Here is a 25,729-nt window from a genome sequence, read left to right as displayed (position 1 = left end):
GCCATTACAACCGATATAGCAAATAAATATCCCTGTCGTCACTTCCGCTGATGTTTTGACAGCAACATTGAGAGCTGCGATACTAAACAAACAACTGCTTTTCACCCAGCAGCGTCCAGCTGTTGCTTTACAAATATATCTGTGTGTTTTTATTTAAGATCGTAGACAAGTAGGAGTCGAGTTCTGCGACTGTTGGGACCGAAGAATCACCTAGTTTTTTTGTGAAAGAGCTAAAAACAATGAAGGTGAGTAGCAGGGGGGTTGGGGCTGGATTTTTGTTTTTGTCACTGTCATAGCATAGATAGCTGTGGAGAGAGAGAGAGAGACGTTAAAAGCCATTGGCCTTTTATTGTTGTTGTCGATGATGATAAGGATGACATTATTAGAAACCACTTTTACCTTTCCTTCTCATAGTTGTATAAATGTAAAGGAGATATTGGTGCATTGTAAGTGTTTAAACGGAAATCCTGATCAAGGCTGTTGCCATCATCATCTCAACTAAAACGCACATACTGTGCTGTTCCCCCCACTGCCCCCCTCCCCTCCTCTCTTTTCAGGTTGTGATTTGTAGATAGATAGATTTACCTTTATTATCCCCAAGAGGGGAAATCAGTTGCCCAGAGGCAGCACAGCAATTTGTAAAAGTATATTAACACAGGAACCTGAACATCCAGTACCTGACGTATTAATAGGAACAGTACATGCATGGTGTGTCTATAGCTAGTGGTTCTCAAAGTGGGGTCCGGGGACCTCCTCCAGGGGGTCCTTGAGTTCCAGAGGGTCCCCCAGCTAAATGATAGTTGGGGACCAAAATGGACCCTTTATGGGTCTGTAACTCAGAGAGTGTACAAATGGAACCAAATTGAGTTAAATTAACATTGATTTTACAATATAAATTGAGGTCCTAGAGATTGAAATGCCATTAAATGGGGGTCCGTAGCCTATAATGCATGTCAAACTGGGGGTCCTTGGTGGTCCTGCTAGAGCTCTGCTGTAAATAATCTTCGCTTTTTGGGGGTCCCTGGCATATCTTTTGTTGGTCCTTGACATGAAAACGTTTGAGAACCACTGGTCTATAGCTCCTCCAAGTCTTATAGGTGGTGGTCTTTTTGCTCAGCTCTGTCAAAGCAGACAAAAACTGTTTACTGTTTTATATGCTAAATAAATAAGATGTTACCTATTCCAAAACAATTGCGAAACAACTAGGCTACTTACTAGTTGTTTTTGCATGGTCAGTCTATAAGGAAGACAGGATAATATTATTTTTGACATACAGTATCTAGTGACCATTCAGCAGCTGTTTGGTGTAATGTAAATAATTATGCCTAAAATAAATGTATTATAAGATTACATTGTACTTAAGAGAAGTACATATTTTAATAAATGGATACAGTCACAGGAAAGGGCAACTAACAGGTTTATGTGTTTATTTTATATTCACCTACTATTTACTCTTAATTAGACCAGTTTGTGCACCAGTTTGAATGGGAATCTGACTTCAGATGAATGATTTGTGAGTTAATCGGGCAGAAATGGATCAAAGATTCAAAGAATATTTGATCAGGAGGACGTAGAGCCGTTGTCTAGGGTTCAGAAGGTTCCTGATTCGATATCTGGCTCCCACGTGGAAGTGTCCTCGAGCAAGACACTGAATCCCTAACTGCTGCAGATTAGCATGTTGGTGCTCTGATGGCTCTCAGCCACTGGTGTGCGAATGTGTTCTCCATATGTTTGAAGGGGTGAATGAAACGCCTTGTACATTGCGTCGGACGCATAGATCGAGAGACGCTATATAAATGCACAGCACCCTTTACCATTTTAATGTTACTCCTAATAATAGTACTACTACTACTGCAGCTGCTGCCGCTAAGGTTACTGGAGGCCTATTTTAAGGTATAGAGGTAAAGTGCAAAGAGAGAGAATGGAGGGAATTTGATGACTAAAGATGTGTAGAGGACCTAGAGGTAATACTATAATTGTATAATCAGAACAGTGTTTCTCAAAGTGGATTCCAGGGACTCTGTGGGTTCCTTTAGAGGGGTCTAAATTGACCCATACAAGTCAGTAACTCTGACAGTGTACAAATGGAACCAAATGGACCCTGATGGGTCCATTTGGTTCCATTTGTACACTGTCAGAGTTAAGGGGAGACCTTGAAATGTGAACGTTTGAGAAACACTGACTGACCCAGAGACTGTACCTACTACCTAGAGACGTAATTAGGATTTTGTTCTTTCCTAGGTGCCTCATTCAGAGCAGGAGGTTGGAGAGGAGGGAGGATCATCTGCTGTCGACTCTAATAACCATGACAACAGTCCAGAGGAGGGGCAGGAAGGAGAGATCCCCCCGTACCTCCGAGAGGAGCCCCCAGAAGGTACACAGCTGATCCTGGCACACGTCTGTTCAGGCCTTGATGATGATGATGCATTAGTTTTTCCTGTACAATTCGGGGCTAACAACATTTCCTCCAGTTTTTATAATTCAGAAATGCACATCCGCCAGCGATTTTACCTTATCTTGATGGACTCACGGAAGTCATGGGCGTGACCACGATGACGAGGGTACACACTGTTTGTAACATCCAATGATCATGTCTTCTTTCACCTGGTGAAGAAAAATTGCGACGCGACGATCCGATGTAACAGTAAACAACACAATCAACCCAATCTGGAGATAGATTCCGAGATAAAGCCATTTTACTGCAGATCATTCCATTGCTTTCAACGGGGAAAGGGATTTCCTGCTTCCGTTTTCTCCCGTTGGATTATGGGAAATTGAGTCCCTGCGTTACAACGGTGTGTATCGATTGACGCGTTATCGAGTCAATGGCGGCCAAAGTGCGGTAAATCAATTGATGCCACCAGGAGATCATGCGTTCGGCCCTGTGTTTATGTGTGCCTGTGTGTACGTCGTTATAACTCTCAGCAACTCAGCAGTTCAATGACGACTACAACTGTGTTGTTTTTTATTTATCCTATATTTTAAAATTGGCTTAAAGGAGGACCGGCCGGCCATCTAAAGTCACCATGACTCAGCGATTGATTGATTGATTGAAGAATTTATTAGAAGTTTGCAATAGAAAAAAGTACAGTTTCATGACAGTACAAATCACTGGTACAAGGTCAACTAAAAGGAGATCCTAGAAAGCCGAGGCTTATTTCCACAGGAACCACACTTTAAGTATCTCATATAACATTGAAAGACAGACGGATAGAACATAGTACTTTATCTAGGATAATATCAGTTTCAAAAGCATAACATCAAATACAAAGGCAGAAAAAAGAATAATAAAAAAGGGGGGGGGCATGGGGGCTTAGTCTATTTACAAGTCACGGGTAGCAGCTGTCTGAAGGTGACTTTTCATACCAATTTTGAAGGAGGCTAGGGATTTGCTCTCCTTTAGGGCTTGAGGAAGGGCGTTCCACATGTTGATGGTGTAGCAGGAGAACGAGTTAGAGCCTTGTTTAGTGTTAAATCTACGTTGATGATGATTAGTGGAGCTGCCTCTGGTGTTGTGGTCGTGAACATCCTTGACCTTTAAGAAGTAGTTTGTCAGGTACATGGGAATCTTGGAGGTGTAGTGTATCTTGTACACCAGGCCCATTGCAAGATGCTGTACTCTGTCAGCTACTTTGAGCCATCCCACGCTTTCGTGGTGATGATCGGTAAGGTGGGTCAGAGGAGGGAGACCAAGCACAACCCTAATTAGTTTGTTTTGGGCTGTTTGAAGCTTTAACTTTAAGGCGGCTGGGGCGTCGCGATACCAGACAAGGACTCCGTAATCAATGAGGGGCCCAATAAGAGCTCCTCCTAGTGTCTTTCGGGATTTAGTATTGATCAGCGGGGCAACCCTTTGCAAGAAGGGTAACCATATAAGGAGTTCCCAATGCATCTACGCCCAAATATGGAGTCTGTTGTCTAACCTCGATGTGTTGTCATGGCATCAGCCACAAACAAAAAGGGCATAGAAGGGACAAGGTACAGATACAGACACAGAGATCTCCATACTGTATATAGGCGCATCATGTGAGGGCCCCTAGTTTATTTATAATCGCAGAGCAATCGTCCCACCAGGCTAGCTGGGATGTACCGGAACTAGACAATTTTATCAATGTGACAACATACAAAACTCCCTAAAACACTAGTCTCCACCTCTTTAACCCTATATGTTTAGTTGACCTATTGTCTCTTTATACTTAATAGTCTTGACGCATTGTGAGCTTGTAGATCGGCTATTCTAGCGTTCCTATCTCCAGAATGGGAACACTATTGTTCATGTCGGAGTCTGTGTTCTGTGGTTAATGTTCTGACACATTAAACTTAGTGTGAGCTGTCTTAAGTCCTGATGTGAGAGGACAGTCCCCTGCTGTTTGTTCTGAGATATTATTGTCATCATTAGTCCATTTTGCACAGTTTAGAGCAGTTATTCCTAAACAATGGGTTGAGACCCATTTTTATGGATTGTGAGTAAATATATTTTTTTACGCTTTCCTACTAAAAGTTTTATATCAAAAGACAAAAATAAGGGGCTCAGTGGTGCAGTCGGTAGCGCTGTCGCCTCACAGCTAGAGCGTCCCGGGTTTGATTCCCGCCAGGGACTCTGTGGGTGCTGGGGGTGTGTTCTCTCCTCCATATCACCAGTGCCCATAGCCTAGGTAGGGTTGGCGAAAGGGCCTTTCTGTGTGGAGTTTGCATGTTCTCCCCATGTCCCCTAGGGTAGGTAGGTACCCTCACAAAAACATGCAGTAATCCTGGTCTCTATACTGCCTCCCCCTGCCCCTGGTCAGCCGGGGCACCTGATGGAGGGGACAAGGAAGCTCCAGATAAGGAAAGGACGCTGATACGTTCTTTTTGGCACCACAGCTATGCACCATGACTCGCACCAGAAGTTCGGTGAATAACATTAAAAAAAATCTGAACGATAGAGACTTTATAAAATACTCGGCTCAGGAATATAAAAGAAAAAATGTCACACATTGTTTTCTGCTCTATTGCTTTTCGGTGTGTACGCTGTACAACATTTTAGAGGCACAAAGTACATTTCTGAACTAGCTAGTATCGCGAGACTCTCCACCATTCCCTGTCTGGAATCCAAATCTCTCGATAGCTCTGAGACAGAAACTAATACCTGCCGCTGTTTAGCTTCCTCAATAACATTATGTACTGTGCACATCGAAAAGCAAGTGATTGTAAAAATACCTGTGAAGGCTGTGATGTGTCTTCTTTTATATTTCTGGAGCGATTATAAAACAAAGGTCTCTATCGTTCAGAATTATTTATGTTATTTATTCATCTACCGGTGCGGGTTTTGCCACCGAAAGTGTCATGGCGCATAGCCGTGGTCACTGAGCTGTCTTCTCCTCCTCCTCCTAGGGAGGGGAAAGGAACTGGTTGGAATAACGTGTTCCTTACTTCTTCCACATGCCAGGTCCTACCGGGAGAAACGCTCATCTGTCTTGCTCACTCCTCATGCATTGAAGGAAGCATGAGCTCAGTTGGGGGCTCTCCCCAGGTTGGCAGAGGGAGAGCAGTGCCCAGGGTGGCAGCTTAGGAAATTGGCACTCTATGAAAAATGGGTTACAAAATAGTGCAGGCATTGACACTAAGGCTTGCCCACCTGCTCCCGGCAGGTAAATAAAACCTTCAGGCAGGTGAAGTTTGCTTTCTGGTTGCCCGACCGGGCAAGTGCTCATTTGAGAGGACACGCAACCGTCTATAAACACAACACGAGATATCTGTCTAAACACCTGAACGTGACCAGCGCGTTCTGTCTTCTAGTCTGCGGAATGTAAAATAAGAGCACTGATTACCTATAATGTGCTGTTTTTACTGTTGCTACACTTAAAAATGTAAAATAAGTGTGAAACCATAGACATAATTATATATTATATATATTATATATATTCAATAATAGCTGCGTAGGTATTTGGATTTGTAAGTATTGAGGTACAGTATGACATTTTTATCGCACAGCCCCAGAAAGCAAAAATTGAGTGGTAATTAAAAGCTTACCTATCATTTTATAAATGGACAATTTACTTTTCGGGCAAGTGGGCATGACCTTTGGGACAAGTAGAACATGACCTGTGCTTGCCCGACGGGCAAGTGCCTCTGAGACCTTAGTGTCAACCCCTGTAGTGTGATAAAATGTTTAATAAAAAGCCGGTAGAGAGACGACAACTGGTAATCACATGCCGTGTCACTCTTCCATGAGTGTTTTTGAGATGTTTTACTGTCTGCACCCCTGGCAGACGTTTGCTCTCTGCTGAGCAAAACCTTTCTAGTTGTGTAATGTTTTTGAGGTAAGATAATACCAGGTCTTTATCCGTGCTGAGGTCAGGGCCACTATTTAGAATTTTGTCTAGGGCTGTCACGATTATGACATTTTACATGACGATTAATTTTCTCTCAAATAATTGCGGTTAACGATTTAATTGTGTTTTTGTCGTTGACAATTACAATTCTGTTTGGCTTTTAGGCTTTGAAGTTACACATGGTAGATATGACACATAAGCTAAATATACAAAGAAATGACTTGACATATTTGACAACTTTATACTTAAAAAAGAACATTGATAGTGGAAATAGCCGATCTACAAGCTCACAACGCGTCGCGATGCGACGCGTTGTGAGCTTGTAGATCTGCTATTTCCACTATTTTTGACATGGAAACGATTACGACGATTATGAAAAATAATCACGATTATGTCAAATACAGTAATCACGATTAGACGATTATGTAATAATTGTGACAGCCCTAATTTTGTCACTGTCATTTGGAAACCTTGTATGTCCAAAGCCGTTGCTTTACAGGAAATGTATATATATATATATATATGTGTATATATATGTGTGTGTGTGTGTGTGTGTTCCCAATATATACATTGTTATATTAGTTGGTCACAACTAACAAAGTTAATACTTTTCATTTCACTGTGATGCAAGCTATTTTCTGTACCTTTGCGTGATGCTCAGACCTTGTATGACATGAAAATCAATTAATGTTCGTTGTTCGTTCATGAAAAAAGGAGATATAAGGTTTCTGCCTGACAACAACGATTTCTTTTTAATAGCAAATCATCTAACCTTATTATTTTTTAAAGCCAGCTGATCTTCATTATCAGTTACTCCCTGTTCTCCCTAGTTCAGTTCAGACAAAGACATCACATTGATTCAATTTAAGCAGCCTGCGTAAACACTGGACAAACAATTTCCTTTTTTTTAAAACTCATATAACATTGAATGACAGAACACAGTGCTATGCAGTAGATATCATCAGAAAAGGAATAAAAAAAAAACAGTTATATCACAGACAATGACTCTTCCTTGGGCAGTATCATCACAGACTATGACATGCGCTATTTTCCACCACAAGATCTCTCTTCAAGCTTAGAGAAGGCCTAAAATATATCCTTAGATGCAAGATGGTGTCACTGAAAATAATTTATTTTTCAAAAGACTTTCATGTTTCTCCTTGAAAAATCTGTTATTTTTGTCATGTGGAAAAGTATGAATTAGGCCTTGCTCTCTAAGGTCATTATGTTGTCCTTATTAATTTAGGCTTTTAGTTTCCTGTCCCCCACCACACCTGAGGAGAAGACTGACCATCTCCATTAGCTCAATGTCGTTGCTGTCGGTCGGAAACCTTGTATCTCCATGTTTTCACATTAGTGTTTTTTTTTTTTTTTTTTTTGTAAATCAATGCCATATTTCATCATACAAGAGTGTCTGCACAAAAGTAGTGAATATAGCAGATCTACAAGCTCATCGTGAGGCGTTGTGAGCTTGTAGGTTGGCTATTTTCACTATTTAAACAATGCTTTTAAAGTAATAATTTAAAAAAATAACCGTTTTGGACATAATGAGGTTTATGCCCGACTGGATTCACTTTTGGAGCATCATGCAGTGGAGTTCTGTGTCCACCAGAGGGAGATATTGGATAGATTAAACCAAACCCTTTCCTTTTCTTACATAAGATATATAGTGATTTGACTCACTGTGTATAAATTAAGCACTGGGCACCTGCTTTTTAAACCTCATAAGTAATTCCCTGAAACATGCACCTTGTTTTTAACTGTGAGTTTTAGTGCTAATTTGTAGTTTTCCATTTGCATGCAGGGATGGATTGATTGATTGATTCATTCATTCATTCATTCATTCATTCATTCATTGAAGACTTTATTAGAAGTTTGCATAGGAAAAGGTAGTTTCACGACAGTACAGTTCACTGGTACAAGGTCAACTAAAAGCATACACCCAAAAAAGGCCTATGGCTTGTTTCAATTGAGGTCCATTTTTAACTCATATATATAACATTGAATGACAGACAGAACACAGTACTATGCAGAAGATATCATCAAAAAACACAATGCAACATAAATGGTATTTACAATAGAAAGGACAGGGGGAGGTAAGGATAGGCTTTGTTTTCATTTACCAGTTTTGAGTAGCAGTCGCTTCTAAGTGGCTTTTCAGTGCTGTTTTAAAGGAAGGTAGGGATTTACACTCCTTTAAGGCCTTCGGTAGGGTGTTCCACATTTTAGCGGCATAGCAGGAGAACGCATTTGACCCCTTTTTTATTTTTACCAAATCGGTGATGGACGTGACATGGGGAGCTGCCTCTGGTGTTGTAATTGTGAACATCCTTGATTCCTTGACATTTTGGAAGTATTGTGTCAGGTAGTATCTTAGTGGTGTAGTGTATCTTGTACACCAGGCCCATTGCAAGATGCTGTACTCTGTCAGGTACCGTGAGCCACCCAACGCTTAGAAAGTGATTAGCGGTGAGGTGATGGAAGGCTAAGCAGAAGTCTAATTAGTTTGTTTTGGGCTGTTTGGAGCCTTGTTTTTAGGGCCTTTAAGGCATCACTGTACCATACGTGGACTCCATAGTCAAAGTGCGGATGAGTGAGTGCTCTTGCTAGAGTCTTCAATGTATTTTTTCCAACCAGCAGGCGATCCTTTGTAAAAAAAAAAGTTTGTTGATTGATTTTTGTTTTTCTTTTCATTACTTTAGTAGTAATTTTGTCACTGGAAAGATTAGCCTCTAGGATGCAACCCAAGTAGGTAATGTCATCTTTTCTTGTTATTACATTGTCACCCACTTTGATTGTGAAGTTATCTAGCTGCCTGCAGGAGTCAGTTTGCACTGTGAAGAAAACATTACATATATTCTCTCTGTTTTTTTCTTTTTTCAACAATGGTTGAAGGTCTCCTTTAAATTCTTGTAGACCCCCCCCCCCCCCCCCCCCCCTGCCCCTTTCTCTTGCACGCACAGACGCACACACGCACACACTCTTGTGTTGCCTTCTGGTCTCCTCAACCTCTCCTCACAGTTAGATGCACTTGTCATCGTCCGGTTTGTTATCTGGGTTATGGAAATGAGCTGTCAGGATATTTATGGTCCAGGCCTGTCACAATTATTACATAATCGTCTAAACACAATTATTTGACATAATCTGCATAAAAAAGGTAGCAAACTAGAACTTCTAATAAAGTCTTCAATCAATCAATCAAATCGTTTACATGTTGAAAAATGTTCATATAAACAATTTTTTTTGGAAATGGCACATCTCCTTTTTTAATTTAAAAAATAATTGTCGAAATAGACGATCTACAAGCTCGCAACATGTCGCATCGTGACCCAAATAATTGTGATTTATGTAATAACACAACCGTAGTGATTGAGATATTTCTTCCCATCCTAGACAGGGATTAAAACCCTTGTCATTTTAGCCGTTAGATTCCCGTCCAGACGACTGACTGACCCTCTCTCACGCCTTGAGGGAAGGTAAACAGATCTACTGTGTTGTCACATGCTGACCTTTCCCGTCCCGTTCTGCTGTGTTCTGTTTGGCTCCTGTGCCCACTGCCCAGACGGTGAGGACGCCAAATCCATCTGGACTGAAGTTACACAGTAAAACCCCAGTCTTAAAGCAATAGGACACTTTGGTAGAGGCTTGGGTTGTGTAGTTACGTGGTTCAATTGGTGAGATGTATCGCTCCGTTGATTAGGAATTAATAATGATGACACCAAAATAGCTTCTCGCTGACTTCCATTGTACGATAAAACGGCTCTCAAAGTCACTTTAAGAACTTAAACAAACTCAAACCTCTGCCAAATTCATGAACTTCAAATGGAGCTGTAATGGTCCGCCTGGTTACATTTCTACACTTCTTTTGATTGATTGATTGATTATTTTATTAGACAAAAATGGAGAACAGTACAAATATATTCAATACAATTGAAATGTAGTACAGTACAAGTACAGTTAAACACCCTGCCTAAAAGGAACATCCCAAATAAGACCTTTTACGGTCTTTTTGGAGCTGTGTGAAACACAGGCTCCCTATACGTGGCTGTGTGGGTCTGTGTGTGTGTGTCTGTCTGTGTGTCTGTGTGTATGTAGCCTGACTTCGGCGCGTAACTAGTGCCGCACCATTTACGCCACTCGCGCAATATATACATCAAAATGTGCGGCTCGGCCGGGAATGGTGTTCTATTACCTTTCGTTCCGATCCGCCTTACCATGCCGACGTAATCGGCAAAAAACGACGCTTAATTGTCCCCATTGACTTATAATGGGACAATGCAAGAAATCACTTTCAAGTATTTTTCTCTCGTAAACCATAGGAGCTACAGTTTCAAACCTCGGAGAGGAGATTCATAATGATTTTAAGAATTTATCGAAAAATAATTACATCACTCGGCCTCATGGTGGCGCTATAACGGCCCACTTTACGTTTTGCCCCGTAACTCCTGAACCGTGGATCGGAAAATTAAAATTCTTTTTTCCCTGGATTCCTTGGGTCAAGACGCATCTCCCCATATAGGCCACGCCCATTTGCGCCAGGATAGATTTTCCGCCATCTTGAATTTTCTCCAAAACACACTTTTTGCTCCTTTTCCTGCATATTTTCTTCAAATGTCACAAAAATCGGTACACATGATCTACACACACACACACACACACACACACACACACACACAGCTCCACTTCACACGGGTGTGATTTTTTATGTTGAAAGCCCTCTGTATTTAATTCATGAAAACATACAAAGGGGCGGGGGTGCTCACTTCTCCCCTGTCTATCTCTGGCCTCCTGAAAGGTGAGTTTTCAGGGCAGTTTTGAAGGATGCCAGCGAGCTACATGTTTTAAGGGAGGTGTAGTCAAGGAATTCCACAACCTGGGTGGCAGTGTTGCAGAAGGAGAATTTATCCATATTTGTCTTATAGGTTTGTGTTATCAGATCATTGTGTGCGCTCCCTCTGGTGTTGTGGCCGTGGGTGTCGCTAACGTTTAGGAGATGTTTGGTCAGATATGCTGGTACTGAGGGGATGGAGGGCAGAGATTGGCGTTGACTATTTTGAAAGTCAATCCCAGTTTTAGTTGTTTAACCCTGTCTTCCACGTTGAGCCATCTTAGGCCATCAAAATGTGTGGGAGAAACATCCTCATACACTCATACAGTATGTACAGTACACTCGTCTCTTTGTTGAATTAACACTGAGTGTGTACAGTATATAGGGCAGAGAAGTGTGTGTGTGTGTGTGTGTGTGTGTGTGTGTGTGTGTGTGTGTGTGTGTGTGTGTGTGTGTGTGTGTGTGTGTGTGTGTGTGTGTGTGTGTGTGTGTGTGTGTGTGTGTGTGTGTGTGTGTGTGTGTGTGTGTGTGTGTGTGTTCTTAGCTGCTCCTCTCTTCATTACGCTGACAGAAATGGAGCAGTCAGAGCGCTAGGCTGATGTTCTGGAAAATCCTGATGGATGGGCTTGTCAGTGCAGTGCGCGTGTGTGTGTGAGAGAGAGAGACAGAGAGAGAGAGGGCGAAAGAGTGCATGAATGTATGCATGCATCCCTCAAGAGGTTGCATGTTCCTAGCAATCAATAAAGACATCCACAGGACTTAGTGAGTGACAGTCATACTGACTAATATACGAGGGAGTCAAATTAGTGGTCATTATGTGGTCATTACCACATAATGTAAGACGGGTGTCTTCAACGTTCTCAGGCCAAGGACCCCTGAGCTGCACCTGAGAGAGAGATGAAGCAGGGACCCCCGCTACATATTGTATACAATTGTGTTGCAGATTTTCATAGATACATTCATAGACTTGTTTGACAGCACAGTCATCAGTCTATGTTGGATTCGTGTTAATATGTTTTTTCAGACATTTTTACCACTTAAATCGTCGACACTTAGTCAATTTGACCTGCTCTTTTTTAACCTCTACACCAAACCTATTTGCCAAAAATAGCCGAACTACAAGCTCTCAACGCCTCCCAGTATGAGCCGTTGAGAGCTTGTAGATCTGCTATTTTTGTCTAAAGTTCTCCTCAGAATAGGGATGTGAGGGTTAAAGTTGTTCATTTCAAATAATTATCCTATCACAAAGATTTGGCAGACCCCCTGTAGTAACTCTGGGGACCCCCTTTGGGTCCCAGACCCCCTGTTGAAGACCCCTGATGTAAGATTAAATAAGCCTTTATTGATACCTGTAGGGAAATGCAAGTGTCATATTGGCAACCGCAGCGAGAATGAATTAAATAGTCTACATTAATCGATATACAGTACATCTATTGGCAGGATTTGCCTGTGAATGAATATATTGATATATGTGCAGCCTTACAGTACATGCATGTTGTGTCAACAGTTTTGTATGATTGAATATAAGTACGGCCACTGGTGTCTGAAACGTTTTCCTTAACAGACATCTGTCAAAGTTTGAGATGGGAAGGGCTGTCACGATTATGACATTTTACATGATGATTAATTGTTACTCAAGATTCAATTGTGTTTTTGTTGTGGACAATTACATTTCTGTTTGGCTTTTAGGCTTTGAAGTTGCACCTGGCAATTATGACATAACTTAAATATACAAAGAACATACTGACATATTTGACAACTTTATATCGCGACGCATTGTGAGCTTGTAGATATGCTATTTCCACTACAGTATACTACAGTATATTAACATTTCTCAACATTATTTATCACGATTATGACGATTATGCAAAATAATTGCGATTACCTCAAATAAGTGCGATTAGACGATTATGTAATAATTGTGACAGCCCTAACGATGGGAAGGGCTTAGCTTCCTCCTCATCCTGCCCTCCACAACCACCTCCACACTGTCCAGTTTAACTGCAACTACTAAACTAGACAAACGAGCAAATGGTTGAATAAAAAAACGAAAAAAAAGAAAAGAAAAAAAAACAGACAGACAGAAGATGGCACACAAATATATCATATCATATCCTGTTCGGTTTTGGCACTGATAGAATGTTTCAGTACATTTCCGTAATTATGTCATAATTGTGACAGCCCTAGCGTCAGAGACAAAGGAGGGCAGGGAGAAGAGACGGACAGTAAACTGAAAGGAAGAAAACACAGGAGAATGAGGGAGAGAGAGGCTCATAAATCCCACACTGAGTCCTTCTACTCCACCGGGACACTAACCTCATCCTCCTGGCTTTGGTGGATACATGGTCTGCTCTGGGTGGGACATGGTCTGCTCTGGGTGGGTGGTCCTGTCTGCTTCTCTGGCCTTGTGTCTGTCTGTACCTCTGGTCCGCTGTGTGTTCACCACACACACAAAACTACCGGTAATTGTTCACATTGACATGCCCAAAACAGAGATGCCTTAAAAGCCTAATTTATACTTTGTCTTTTTACTGGAACTAGCCCTTACCCGTTCAAAGATATGAGCTCCAAAATGATGTGCAGTGTGTGGGTTATGGGATGTGCACTGTGCACACAGTATATGAGGGATGGAAAGTAACTTTAACTGGTGCTTGCATGATAATATGTAGGAGCATCAATATAAGAAATACCCGTTTTGTTTAATGGCTACAGAGATACTGTCCCCCCGCACGCACGCACGCACGCACGCACGCACGCACACACACACACACACACACACACACGCACACAGCTGGTTAAACATGTTGCCTCATGCCAGACACTCAGACACTCAGACAGACAGACACTCACTCAGACATTCCGAAAAGTATATGTTAGATATATGTTTAAGTGTACAACAAGGTATAAGTTAAGCTGCCATCCCGGTGGCTGTGCAGAGCAGACTAATGAACATGGAGTACAGTGTACTTGGCATTGGGCACAACAGAGAGAGAGCGCTAGAGAGAGAGATGTAGAGGCATAAATGAGAGAGCGAGGGAGAGAGACAGAGAAATGGTGTGTTGGAGGGATATAGGAGACTAGGATGTCAGGTTTCACCATAGGAGCTTTCAGGTTGTTGACAGGAACATCTATTTTTCTCCCGCCTCCTTCCTACAGTATCTGCCATTTCTGTCTGAGGCTTCCTAGCAGCCTCTTCCTCTCACACGTGTGCCGTGCGTGCGCTGCCTCTCGCTGTCACTCGGCACGATGCAGCGGGAGGCCAGTCTGCCATCTGTACCAGCAAATGAACAGAGGATGTTAGAGGAGTGAAGCCGGTCAGAACTGGGAGAGGTGGAAACGGGTCAAAGAGCGTAATGGGAAGGAAAGTGTAGGGCTGTCACGATTATGACATACATGACGATTAATTGCGATTAACAATTTAATTGTGTATTTGTTGTTGACAATTACATTTCTGTTTGGCTTTTAGGCTTTGAAGTTGCAAATGTTAATTATATGACACATAACGTAAATACACAAAGAAATTATTTGACAACTTTATACTTTATACTAGAACATTGATAGTGGAAATAGCTGATCTACAAGCTCACAACGCCATGCAACACGTTGTGAGCTTGTAGATCTGCTATTTTCACTACTTTTAGTAGTTTTAGTAGTGTTTGAAACTATATTAACATTTCACAACATGGAAACGATTATGACGATTATGCAAAATAATTGTGATTACCTCAAATAATTGCGATTAGACGATTATGTAATAATTGTGACAGCCCTAGGAAAGTGAATGCAGGGAGAGGGAGGTAATTAGGGAAGGGACGATAAGAGATATTATCGTTTATCGTGATAAAAAACACTCACGATAATCGTATCATGGAGATCGGAATATCGTCCCCCATCATGCACCGGGATCAATTCACCTTTTATTTGCAGAGCTTCATATCCGGTACCACTTTAAAACTGTAAAACGTACTTATAATATACATACGCGATACAGCCTTTGTTTGTCACTATATCAAATGTCTTTGCCAAAAAAAATAGCCGATCTACAAGCTTGCATATCCGGTAGGGATGTCAAAAATGGACCTTTATCAAAATCGATTATTCTATAGCAATATTCGAATATTATTCGAAAATCGAAAATTAATTATTATTATTTTTTTTTTATTATTATTTTTTTTTTATTTTTTTTTTACTGGATTTCAATGCACATTTACCTATGTACAACATGGCTCTTCAGGTAATTGGTAGCCTAACTACTACTCTTCGTCTTTCTTTTTAGTGTGCCAGTGTACTGTTCACCTAATCTCTCAAGAACAGATTCTGTGATGCTTTACAATACAGAGGGCACTGTTTTCCCTTTTCTTTGATGATGGCCACCAAGTACCAAACAATCAAGCCTGAATCAATCACACCTGTGTCTGAGACAGGAGGGGAGTGTGTAGCAGGCAGCTGCCACTCTGCTGTGCTCCTTCACTCTACACACAGTTTACAGTTGGTGCTGGTGTGAATAATAAATCAATGTCCATTTACTATTATCATTAATACTATTGTTAGCCTATATTCTATATTTTGTTTGAAACTAACTAACTAAGCCAAAAAATAGTATTAAAAAAATAATAATAATAATAATAATATTTTTTCGATTTTCGATTATGAAATATTAAAATCGAATATTGATTAATGGAACGAATATTCGAAAATCGATTATTCGGTGACATCCCTAATATCCGGTACCACTTAAAACGGTAAAACGTACTTATAATATACGTACACGATACAGTCTTTTTTTGTCACTATATCAAATGTCTTATAGTAGCCGATCTTATAGTTGCGACACGTTGTGAGCTTGTAGATCAGAAATATTTGAGCAAATGTTCCGCCCCAGGATAATGGATTTTGATTAATACGATAATAACGTAAATCACGATTTTGTCACATATCGACGTGACATGACAATATGACATTTTCATATTGTCTAATCCCTAGAGGTAATGTGGACATTTGAGAGAGGGTGGGTAATATAGACAGACAGACGGACATAGAGGGGTTCTAATTGAGAGATGGAGTAGTAGCACATCCAGAGACGGACAATCAGACACCATCTGTAATTTGATCTGCTGAGACGACAGTCAACAACAGACCTTCTGGGATAAGAGGGAGAGCCAGGTTGGAGCCGCGGTTACCTCTCCTCGATTCAATTCTCGCCTGCAGGACAGACAGACAAGGAGGTGAGAGAGAGAGAGAGGGTGGGGGCGGGGTGGGGGGTAGACGGGAGACAGAAGTGCCAACCACTTTCAACTGATCTGAGGGAGAAAGCACCGCAGAGCTCAGGAAAACACCCAGAGATTGAAGGGGACGTGTGAGACGACATCCATCGCTCTCCACCGTGGAAGCACTGAGAATCATCTCATTAACACTGACACACACAGAGACAGGAGCTGATGGAGGGAAAGGACTGTCGCCTTTCACTTTCTTCTACTTTCCTGTTCCCTGTTTTAATTTCTGTACCACAACACAGACTGCCTCTGCAGTTATCAGAGCGTTGACACTGAATCAAGAAGGATTGGCCTTACTTTGCAGTTGTCACGCGCCGCTTCGCCTGTCTTTTTCCCTCCTGCAATGAAAGCAGACAGTGACTAAGAGGAGGCAGTGAAACACATTGAGTGAAGTCTAGTCCCTTTTTTCTCTTTCTTTTCTTCTACCAAATTAGACGTCCCAATTTCCAGTGTATTCTATTCTTGTCCCTTCTGACTGACTGTCCATGGACCAACTGTAGGAGTAGAAAACAAGCACTACAGTACATGTGATGTCTACTAATCAAAAGACTTGATGTCACAAAACTCCTCACCTAACGGTGAGGAGTTTTCCAGCGAGGATGCAGTCATAATGCTCTTCCTCCTATGTAGTTCCAGACCTAGTTTCGCGTAGCCAGACAACTATCCCACAATCTCCGAATGCTTATAGAGTCTGGAACGGCAGCTCCCGACAGAGATCACCCTTCCCGGCCTGCTTTCCTCCCGGTAACACAGCCAGCTGTGTTCGTACGGCCGCCCAGCCAAGCCGGAAGCACTGCAGAGTGCAGAGGAAGGATTCAAACCCCATGTTTCTGCGATGGAGGACAGGAACTTTAACCCTGTGCTAGCTTGAGTGCCTGTTTTTCTGGTTGCCTTGTGGCCAACCTTTTCTCCATGAAAACTAAGCTGGTGGAACGAAGGACAGCGAGAGAGGAAGAGCTAGGAACATCCATCGACCAGAACATATTGTCCCAGTTTTCGTCTTTCTGCATTACCCAAAATACCCCAATCCTAAATCCTTCCTGACTACTAATTGAAGCCGAGGCCGAATTGGCCCGAATCGCATGAAAGAGGTCTCACAGCACATGGTTGGTTCTACAGACTCCAACTTTCGCATGCAGATAGCTCAGATCATTGCCTACTGTACGTTCTTAGCTACTTCCCCTGCCGTTAATGTACTTATTTTGTGTCTGAGAGAGCGGGAGAGGGAGGGAGAAGAGATGTAAAAGACCCACTACCAGGGGCGTCACAAGGGGTAGGAAAGTGGGACTGAGTTACTGGGGCCCAAGGTGGAGGGGCCCTAGTAACTTTATCTATTGAAAAATAGCAGATATACAAGCTCACAGCGCGGCACCGAGTGCCGCGCTGCGAGCTTGTAGATCTGCTATTTTTGAAAAGTTGTGAAAATGTGTGAAAATCTTTGAATATATGTATTTTTTAAGCGAACACAAATCTTGCTTCTGGGGGTCCCTGGAACTAAATATTTTGAGATGGGGGTCCGTGGCCAAATACATATCATCTTGGGGGTCCTTGACATAGGTTTCTTGCACACATTTTCAAGATTTTTCAAAAATAGCAGATCTACAAGCTCACAGCGCGGCACTCGGTGCCGCGCTGTGAGCTTGTATATCTGCTATTTTTCAATAGTTAACATTCATGGGGGGCCCGCAGTGAATCCTTGTACCCAGGGCCCAGAATTTGGTGTGACGGCCCTGCCCACTGCTGTAGCTCTTGTCTAAAATCTTTTGAGTTATTGATTTACGGAGAGAGAGGGGCGGATGTTAACAAACGACTGCAAGGCAGGAAAGCCTGCCATTTCACTACTTTCCTAACAAGGGAGATTTCAACCGTATAAAAGCTTATTCAGATTCAAGTGGGTGGTTCCAACTGACCCAGCTGAATTAGCATGACTAGACCTTACCCGTTCGAAGATATGTGCTCCAAAATATGTGCATATGTGGGAGCATCATAATGTAAGGAGCAGCTCATGGAGGAGTGTATATTTATGATGCAAATAATTTAACAGCAAATTTAGGTGAATAGAAGTATGAATGCGCTTGCTCCACATAGCTTTTTCATACCCGTTGGAAGATGAGACACACATCAAACGCACCTGGTAAAAGAGAGAGAGAGAGAGAGAGAGAGAGAGAGCACATTCCTAACTGTGAGAGAGGGGTGTGTGTGTGGGGCTACAGATCCCATGGCCTGGAGGAACGGACCGTAACCATGACAACAGGCAAAGAAAACGCTAATAAACAGCTTTAATTTGGGAGAAATGAAATTCGGGCTCTGTCACCGTTGGTATAATGCTAATGGCCAATACCATGTGAACTTTGGGATCAGTTGCTGAAGCGAGTGAATAGATAAACGTAGATAAGCGTGAGCGTTAGAGCGTGAGTGAGTTTGGAAAATTATATGTTTGATAACAGACGTCTCTGTCCTTCTCGTGATCCTGCCCAAGGCCAGGTTTCTGTACTTTTGTCCGCTTCGCATGGTTGCCTTTTATTTCACTATCCAATTAATAAATGCGTTGTTGACTATTAGGTTTGCACTCTGTCTGTCCTTCTGTCTGGCATCTGGGATGCACAAACAGGATGTCCTCCTAGTGTCCAAATGCCCAAACCTTATTTCATAGGGAAGGTGGTGTGTTGTGTACCAATTTACCAAATCTAGACCACTGACCGTAAAAATCCAATCGGAATCCATGCGCTAGTGCAGGGGTTCCCAAACGTATTTGGCCCAGGGCACCCACATAAAGATTTGTATTCATCCGAGGCACCCTACATTATATTTATAATTTTCAATCCCAGCACCTCATATTTATAGCATATTTTAGCGATTATGTTGCGAGGAAAATATTGAGATAATAGCCATTTTGGTTAGAACTGACTGAAAGTAAGTTTAAAATTATACTACAGGTAAATATTTTTTTTAGTGTCCAAATAAATTCCAAATATTATCAATTTATCTCGCGACACCCCTAGACTGCTGTCGCGGCACCCCAGGGTGCCCCGTCACCCACTTTGAAAACCCCTGCAGTCTAGTAAGTGCCCTGCAATTGTTTATCTTGTTAAGTAAAAGCATTATTCAGCCCGAAGGACGCATGAGTGAACAACAATGACGCTCCGCTGCCATTGAGTTTTCTAACAACTCCTTAAATGCTGCAAGATGACTGGGCTCAGGGTGCTGAGGCTGGGCTGTGTGGTGTGACTCAGCTCCAGGTGGAGTTACTGGGACATGGGCTGGAAGTTTTTAACAAGCTGATCCAGCAGGATGGGTTCTGGGTCTTGTAGCAGGATAATGAGCTGCTGCTGTAAGGCTTCTAACCAGGCCTGGGCCATGTAGGAGCTTAGACACACACACACACACACACATTCCAAAACGACACACACACACACACACACACACACACACACACACACACACACACACACACAACCCTTCCAAAACGCACACACACACAGGGGTGTCGCACCAAATTCTGGGCCCTGCGTACAAGTATTCACTGCGGGCCCCCCATGAATGTTCTTCATAGGGGAGAGGGTTTAACCCATTTAGACTGGGAACGCATTATTACGCATTATTTGTTGCATTAACTATTGAAAAATAGCAGGTATATAGATCTGCAATTTTTTTTTAATCGTGAAATATTTGAATATTGAAAAACCTGTATGTTTCTATGTCAGTGGTGCTCAAACCTTTTCATGTGAAGGACCCCCAAAATCATATGTATTTGGCCACGGACCCCCATCTCAAAATATTTAGTTCCAGGCAGGCACACCCCAGAAGCAAAGTTTTAGTTACAAATGTTCGCTTAAAAAATACATATATATTTAGAGATTTGCACACAATGTCACGACTTTAAAAAAATAGCAGATCTACAAGCTCACAGCGCGACACTCGGTGCCGTGCTGTGAGCTTGTATATCTGCTATTTTTCAATAGCTAAAGTATATAAAATAATTAATGTCCCTCCACCTTGGGTAAGTCAGTCCCACTCCCCCCTTTGTGACGCCCCTGTGCACACACAGACACACACACACACACACACACACACACACACACACACTCACACACTCTCTCTCTCTCTCTCTCTCTCTCTCCCTCTCCCCCTTTCTCTGACTCTGTCATAATGTTGTTTTTCTCCCATTCCAGGCCAGCTCTGTCCAATGGCTGCAAAGTGTTGTTGTGAAGGTGTTGTGAATGTGGAGTAATGGCAGCAGCTATATATACTCTGCAAGCTGCAATCACTCTTCTATTTGTCCAATATGTGGTGACTCAGCAGTTGCTATGCCAACTATAGAATCCAGCTCAAGACACATTGTCTTGTCTTGCATTTCTCTGTACGCTCTCATCTTCATCTCTCTAGGCAGTGGTGATTTTGAAGGCGAAGTTTGATTTAGTTTTTAGTCAGTCTTTTGAATAAAATGTCATTTAGTTTTAGTCGCGTTTTAGTCTTACAAATATCAAACGATTTTAGTCGACTAAAACTACAGTTGATTTTGTCAACAAAATAAAATAAAAATATTTATTGCCGGTACTTGATGGCGTCGTAATGCCTGATTGTACACTTGGTTGCATGTTGAAAATAGACAATCTACAAGCTCACAACGTGCCAATGAGTTGTGAGTGCAACACCTAAGCGCAACCAAACATAAAATAACATGTCTTTTAGTGCTACTGGATCTCTTCTCCACTAGTCCCTCGGCCTCCCTGACATTTTAGTCTAGTTTGTATGGTCAGTATGTTTATTCGTAGTTTTAGTTTTTATTTCGTTGTAAAAAGAAAAAAGGTGGTCGACGAAACCAACACGTTGCGTTAGATTTTAACCACTTTAACCATTATTTTATGCTTTAACTATTGGAAAATAGCAGATATATATTATAGATCTGCTATTTTTGAAAAATCGTGACAATGTGTGCAAGTCTTTGAATATCTTTGACCCGACTTCTAAATCCTTCCTCTGAATCAGTGGATCTGAAACTTTTCTATGTCAAGGATCCCCAAAATTACAGGTATTTGGCCGCAGACCCCCATCTCAAAATATGTTGTTCCGGGGACCCCCCAGAAGCAGAGATTTGAGTTGCAAAAGTTTGCTTCGAAAAATATATTTTGAAAAGTGTGCACACATTTTCAAGATTTTTCAAAAATGCCAGATCTACAAGCAGATCTATCAAATAATTCTAGGCCTAAAAACTGTAAAAAGTGATGAGTCATCACTTTTTTTCCACTTTTCACAGTTTTGGGTGGCCAGAATTTTGCCCAAGGAATGTTTTTCATGCAAAACAAATGCTTGCAATGGATTCAGAATGATGAAGAACCCCTAGTTTGACTCCTCACATGCTACTTAAAGCAGATTCTTTTTTTTTTTAATATATATATATATATATATTTCAAGTGGAGTCAGTGAATATACAAATGGCCATAACTTTTTTTTCGCGATGTTTCCAGCAGAGCAGGCCTCTCATTCTGTGGACCTTAATGACCAAACTAATAGATAAAACAGAAATAAAATGTGCGGCAGAACATCACAGGTCCTCTCCCATTTTGAGGGACTGGATCCCCGGCTAAAATGGTTTAAAAAACTAGAAATGAAAAATATGTCATTCTCTCTCTCCTCTCTCTCTCCTCTCTTCCAGATCTAGAGAAGGACCACCCCAAGTCGGAGGGCGGGGTGATGTGGCGGGCGGGCAGCGGCCTGTTCAGCATGACGCGTGGCGTGGTGGGTGCCACGCTGGGGGGCGTGGCCTGGGTGGGCTGCAAGAGCTACGAGCTCACCAAGACGGCGGTGACCAGCGTGCCCTCGGCCGGCGTGGGATTGGTCAAGGGGAGCGTCTCCATGGTGACGGGAGGAGTCGGGGCGGTGGGCTCGGCGGTGGCCAGTAAAGTCACGCCCAAGAAGAAGGAAAAGGGCGACTGATCTCGCTTTGACGGACAGACAGACAGACAGACTAATGGATGTGTGGGTGCATGCGTGTCTGTGCGTGCGTCTGTGAGAGAAACGATGCGTGTGTGTTTGTCTGTGCGCGTGCGCGTGCATGTGGGAGTGCTTATCCATCTTTTGAATGCATGGCTCGGTGTTTGTGTGTGTGTGTGTGTGTGTGTGTGAGTGTGTGTGTGTGTGTGTGTGCGTGCGCTTACCAGTGTGAGTGTGGGTTCATCACAAGGGAGTTCATTTGGGTCCATCTAATTAAGGAAGTGTGGGATGAGATGGGAGCCCATTTATAGGCTGATTAGATCTCCTGAAATGTAAAATTAGGCTGTGCTCTATTTAGGGATCTTTTCTTTTTTTTTAAGTGGCGTCCATGCCACACAGCTCCAGGGGATCCACCATTGCGCACCAGGGGGGGGCACTGGGAAAGGAGAGGAAAATGTAAATGAAAAAAATTATAATACTCATACGATTGCTGGCATCCCTATTTTGGGTTCATGTTGTCAAACATCTCAAAAACAAACAAAAAAATTAGACGTTTTCAAAAATAGCGTTTTGTGAGCTTGTACACTGTTTTTTCTTTCCTTTTTTGCCATAGGGGTCCCTCAAACAAATGGTATGGCTATTTGGAGGTCCTATGGAAAAGTTTGGGAGCCACTGCTGTCAATCAGCAGCATATTAGCATATTGGTTTCAGTGCTGGTTCGTGGCACAGCATTTTATGACACAACTGACTTGACTTTCTTTCCATGCTGTTTAACAGAATATCCCAAGAGATTTCTAATTGATGTACAAAGACAGAAACCTTATCATTCGCTGCAAAAAAGTGTGTACGTTTCTGTCCTAAACCATTGGGACCCTGTAACTCGGGAACACAAATGTAAAAAAATGCTTTTATTTGCTGTTATTTGGGGAAATGAAAATGATCTGTAATTTCCACTTTTGTGCTTGGTTTGGGCCAATATGTTATTCCCTCTATGGGTCCAGGTCTACTCTGTCTGTGTGTAGGATAGATTTGGGGATATATATACAGTTCATTGGGCTTGTGATTATGAAAGGGTTTGTCCTAACAACAACCGCTGTAGCAGGGGTCTTCAACAAGGGGTCCTCAGAGTTACTACAGGGGGTCCTCCAAATCATTGAGTGATAGAAACTTTTTTTCTCCTTTTTTATATTAACCACTTGAACCCTAGCGTCCATATTCTGAGAACTTTAGCCAAAAATAGCAGATCTACAAGCTCACAACGCCTTGAGCTTGTAGATCGGCTATTTTCGGCAAAGTGCTTTGGTGTAGAGGGGGGAAAAGAGCAGACTAGGTACAGAGTGAAAGGTCAAGTAATTAAGAATTGACGGTTCAAGTGGTTAAATATCTGAAAACACACATTAACATGAATCCAAAATACACTGATGATCGTGCTGTCAAACAATTAAACTATATGGAATCTATGAACAGATTGTGGGGGTCCCTGCTTCATCTCTCTCTCAGCTAAGGGGTCCTTGGCCTGAAAACGTTGAAGACCCCTGCGCTATAGTCAATGTGAGTTTTAGGACCCCTTGTTCTGTTCACCCTGGTTGACGCATAGTCCTGAAGCTACAGTCTAATCAAATGTCCACAAATCTTTCAGTCGATCATGTTTAATGTTCAGTTTTTGTATGGACGATATCCATGATATACTCCAGTAATGTACATTATGTGCCTACTATAGATACAGTATAGTACATAGATAATCTAGTTGACACTGACTTTATCAATCATAAACGGGCAATTGCTGTTTTTCAATCCATGGAACACTCCTCTAAAGAGAAACACTGACAATAAATTGCGTCTCATTTTACTTCTCTGGTCATTTGTTACGATATCGCTGGTGGGGGGTAGAGTTTGTCGATAATTGTATTGTAGGTTAACTGACAGATGGCCCCTTTTGAATTTTTATTAGACCAGAGTAATACTTTATACAGGACAAAACAAACAGACTCGTGACTGATGCTGAGATTCATAACAATCAATCTATGAGGTAGCTGACAGTCACATCCTAATTTATTATATTCCACCGTGTTAAGTGACTGCCAATGAAAAATGGAACTAAAATACAATGTATAAATGGAGCTATTCAATAATGGAACTCTGGGTTTGCCAAGCTGACTACAACCCAACATGGCTCCTTGTGAAATAATGGCTAGCTGTACAAAATAACCACCAGATTCCTTTTTAAAGGGAGCTCAGTAGGTCTTCCTACCCCCGGTGTTTACATCATCAGCTTATGTAGTTCACAAAACCTGTCGCTTGTAGTGGTGCTTATATGAAGACCAAACTCTTTAGTTTGTCGATGTGTGTGCCGGCTTTGGTTTGAAGGTTGTTGTTTTTTTTTTTTTCGTCTCAACTGTTGCTGTGAATCTCCAGTTTTATCATCCTTCTCTTCATACACGGTACAAATCCTCAGTGTTTAAATTTAAGTCGGAAAGTAAAAAAATGTACATGGAATTCTGTGTTCATTTAGCTCTGAGAGTGTAACCATGGACCCTGAAGGCTCCGTTTGGGGCCATGTTTACACTCTGGGGCCTTTTCCACCTACTGGCACCAGTGCCGGTTCAACTTTCTTGGAACCTTGGTTCGTTCTTGCGAACCGGCTTGAGTTTCCACCAGATTGAACCAAAGCCATGTCCCCCAGTTCAGATGGTGGTTCACTGGAAAAACCAAGGATTTTGTGGTTCCGGTTCCGAACCAACTTTTACGGTTCGGAACCAACTCCAGTTCTCGGTGGGTTCTTTCTCCCGCCTATGGGATGAACCAGAGGTGAGAGAACCGAGTTGGTTACGAACCAAGCAAGGCAGTTCGCGAACGGTTCCCAAGAACGAACTACGGTTCCAAGAAAGTTGCCATCCCATAGGCGAGAGAAAGAACCCGAACCGGTTCTTTGCCGGTGGAAAAGGCCCCTCAGGGTGAAACGTAGACTGAGGATTGTACTGTATACTATAATACACGTGCTGCATGCCTCCCAACTGTAGTTTGGTTCTGTTTTCCAAACACAAGCTATTCTCTGTTGAACTGTGATCTTTTTTACAAGGCCCACCTCGACTTGATTTTTACGCCTTTCCCCACCCTGTCTTCAACTGCTTCCCTGCTTTCTCTCTCTTTCTTCCTCCCTCACAAATGTTTGATCGCTTTGCCCTTCTCTCTCTCTCTCTCTCTCTTTCTCTCTCTCTCTCTCTCTCTCTCTCTCTCTCTCTCTCTCTCGTGCTCTCTCTCTCTTCCAGTTTTCTTCTGCTAGTTTTATGCCCGTGCTTGGAGACTCTGTTACAATGAAACTGGACTTTAACTTTTCAAACCAATTAGATTTTGTCTATTATAGAACTATTTTTGCAAAT

The 25,729-nt window shown here is 42.1% G+C and overlaps 1 protein-coding gene across 1 annotated transcript; it reads left to right on the top strand.

The window, feature by feature from the left end:
- The first annotated feature begins 81 nt into the window (after positions 1 to 81).
- On the top strand, positions 82 to 25,729 carry LOC308294622 (transmembrane protein 263). Its single transcript, XM_080737361.1, has 3 exons — positions 82 to 245; positions 2,242 to 2,374; positions 22,072 to 25,729. Exons 1-3 carry the CDS (start codon positions 240 to 242, stop codon positions 22,350 to 22,352), a joined length of 420 nt encoding a protein of 139 aa, XP_080593487.1. The 5' UTR covers positions 82 to 239; the 3' UTR covers positions 22,353 to 25,729.

The sequence above is a fragment of the Nannobrachium achirus genome (genome assembly GCF_963921795.1).
Source record: "Nannobrachium achirus genome assembly, chromosome: 11".
NCBI lineage: Eukaryota > Metazoa > Chordata > Actinopteri > Myctophiformes > Myctophidae > Nannobrachium > Nannobrachium achirus.
Note: the sequence above shows the minus strand (reverse complement) of the source record. Positions and strands in the feature narration are given on the sequence as shown.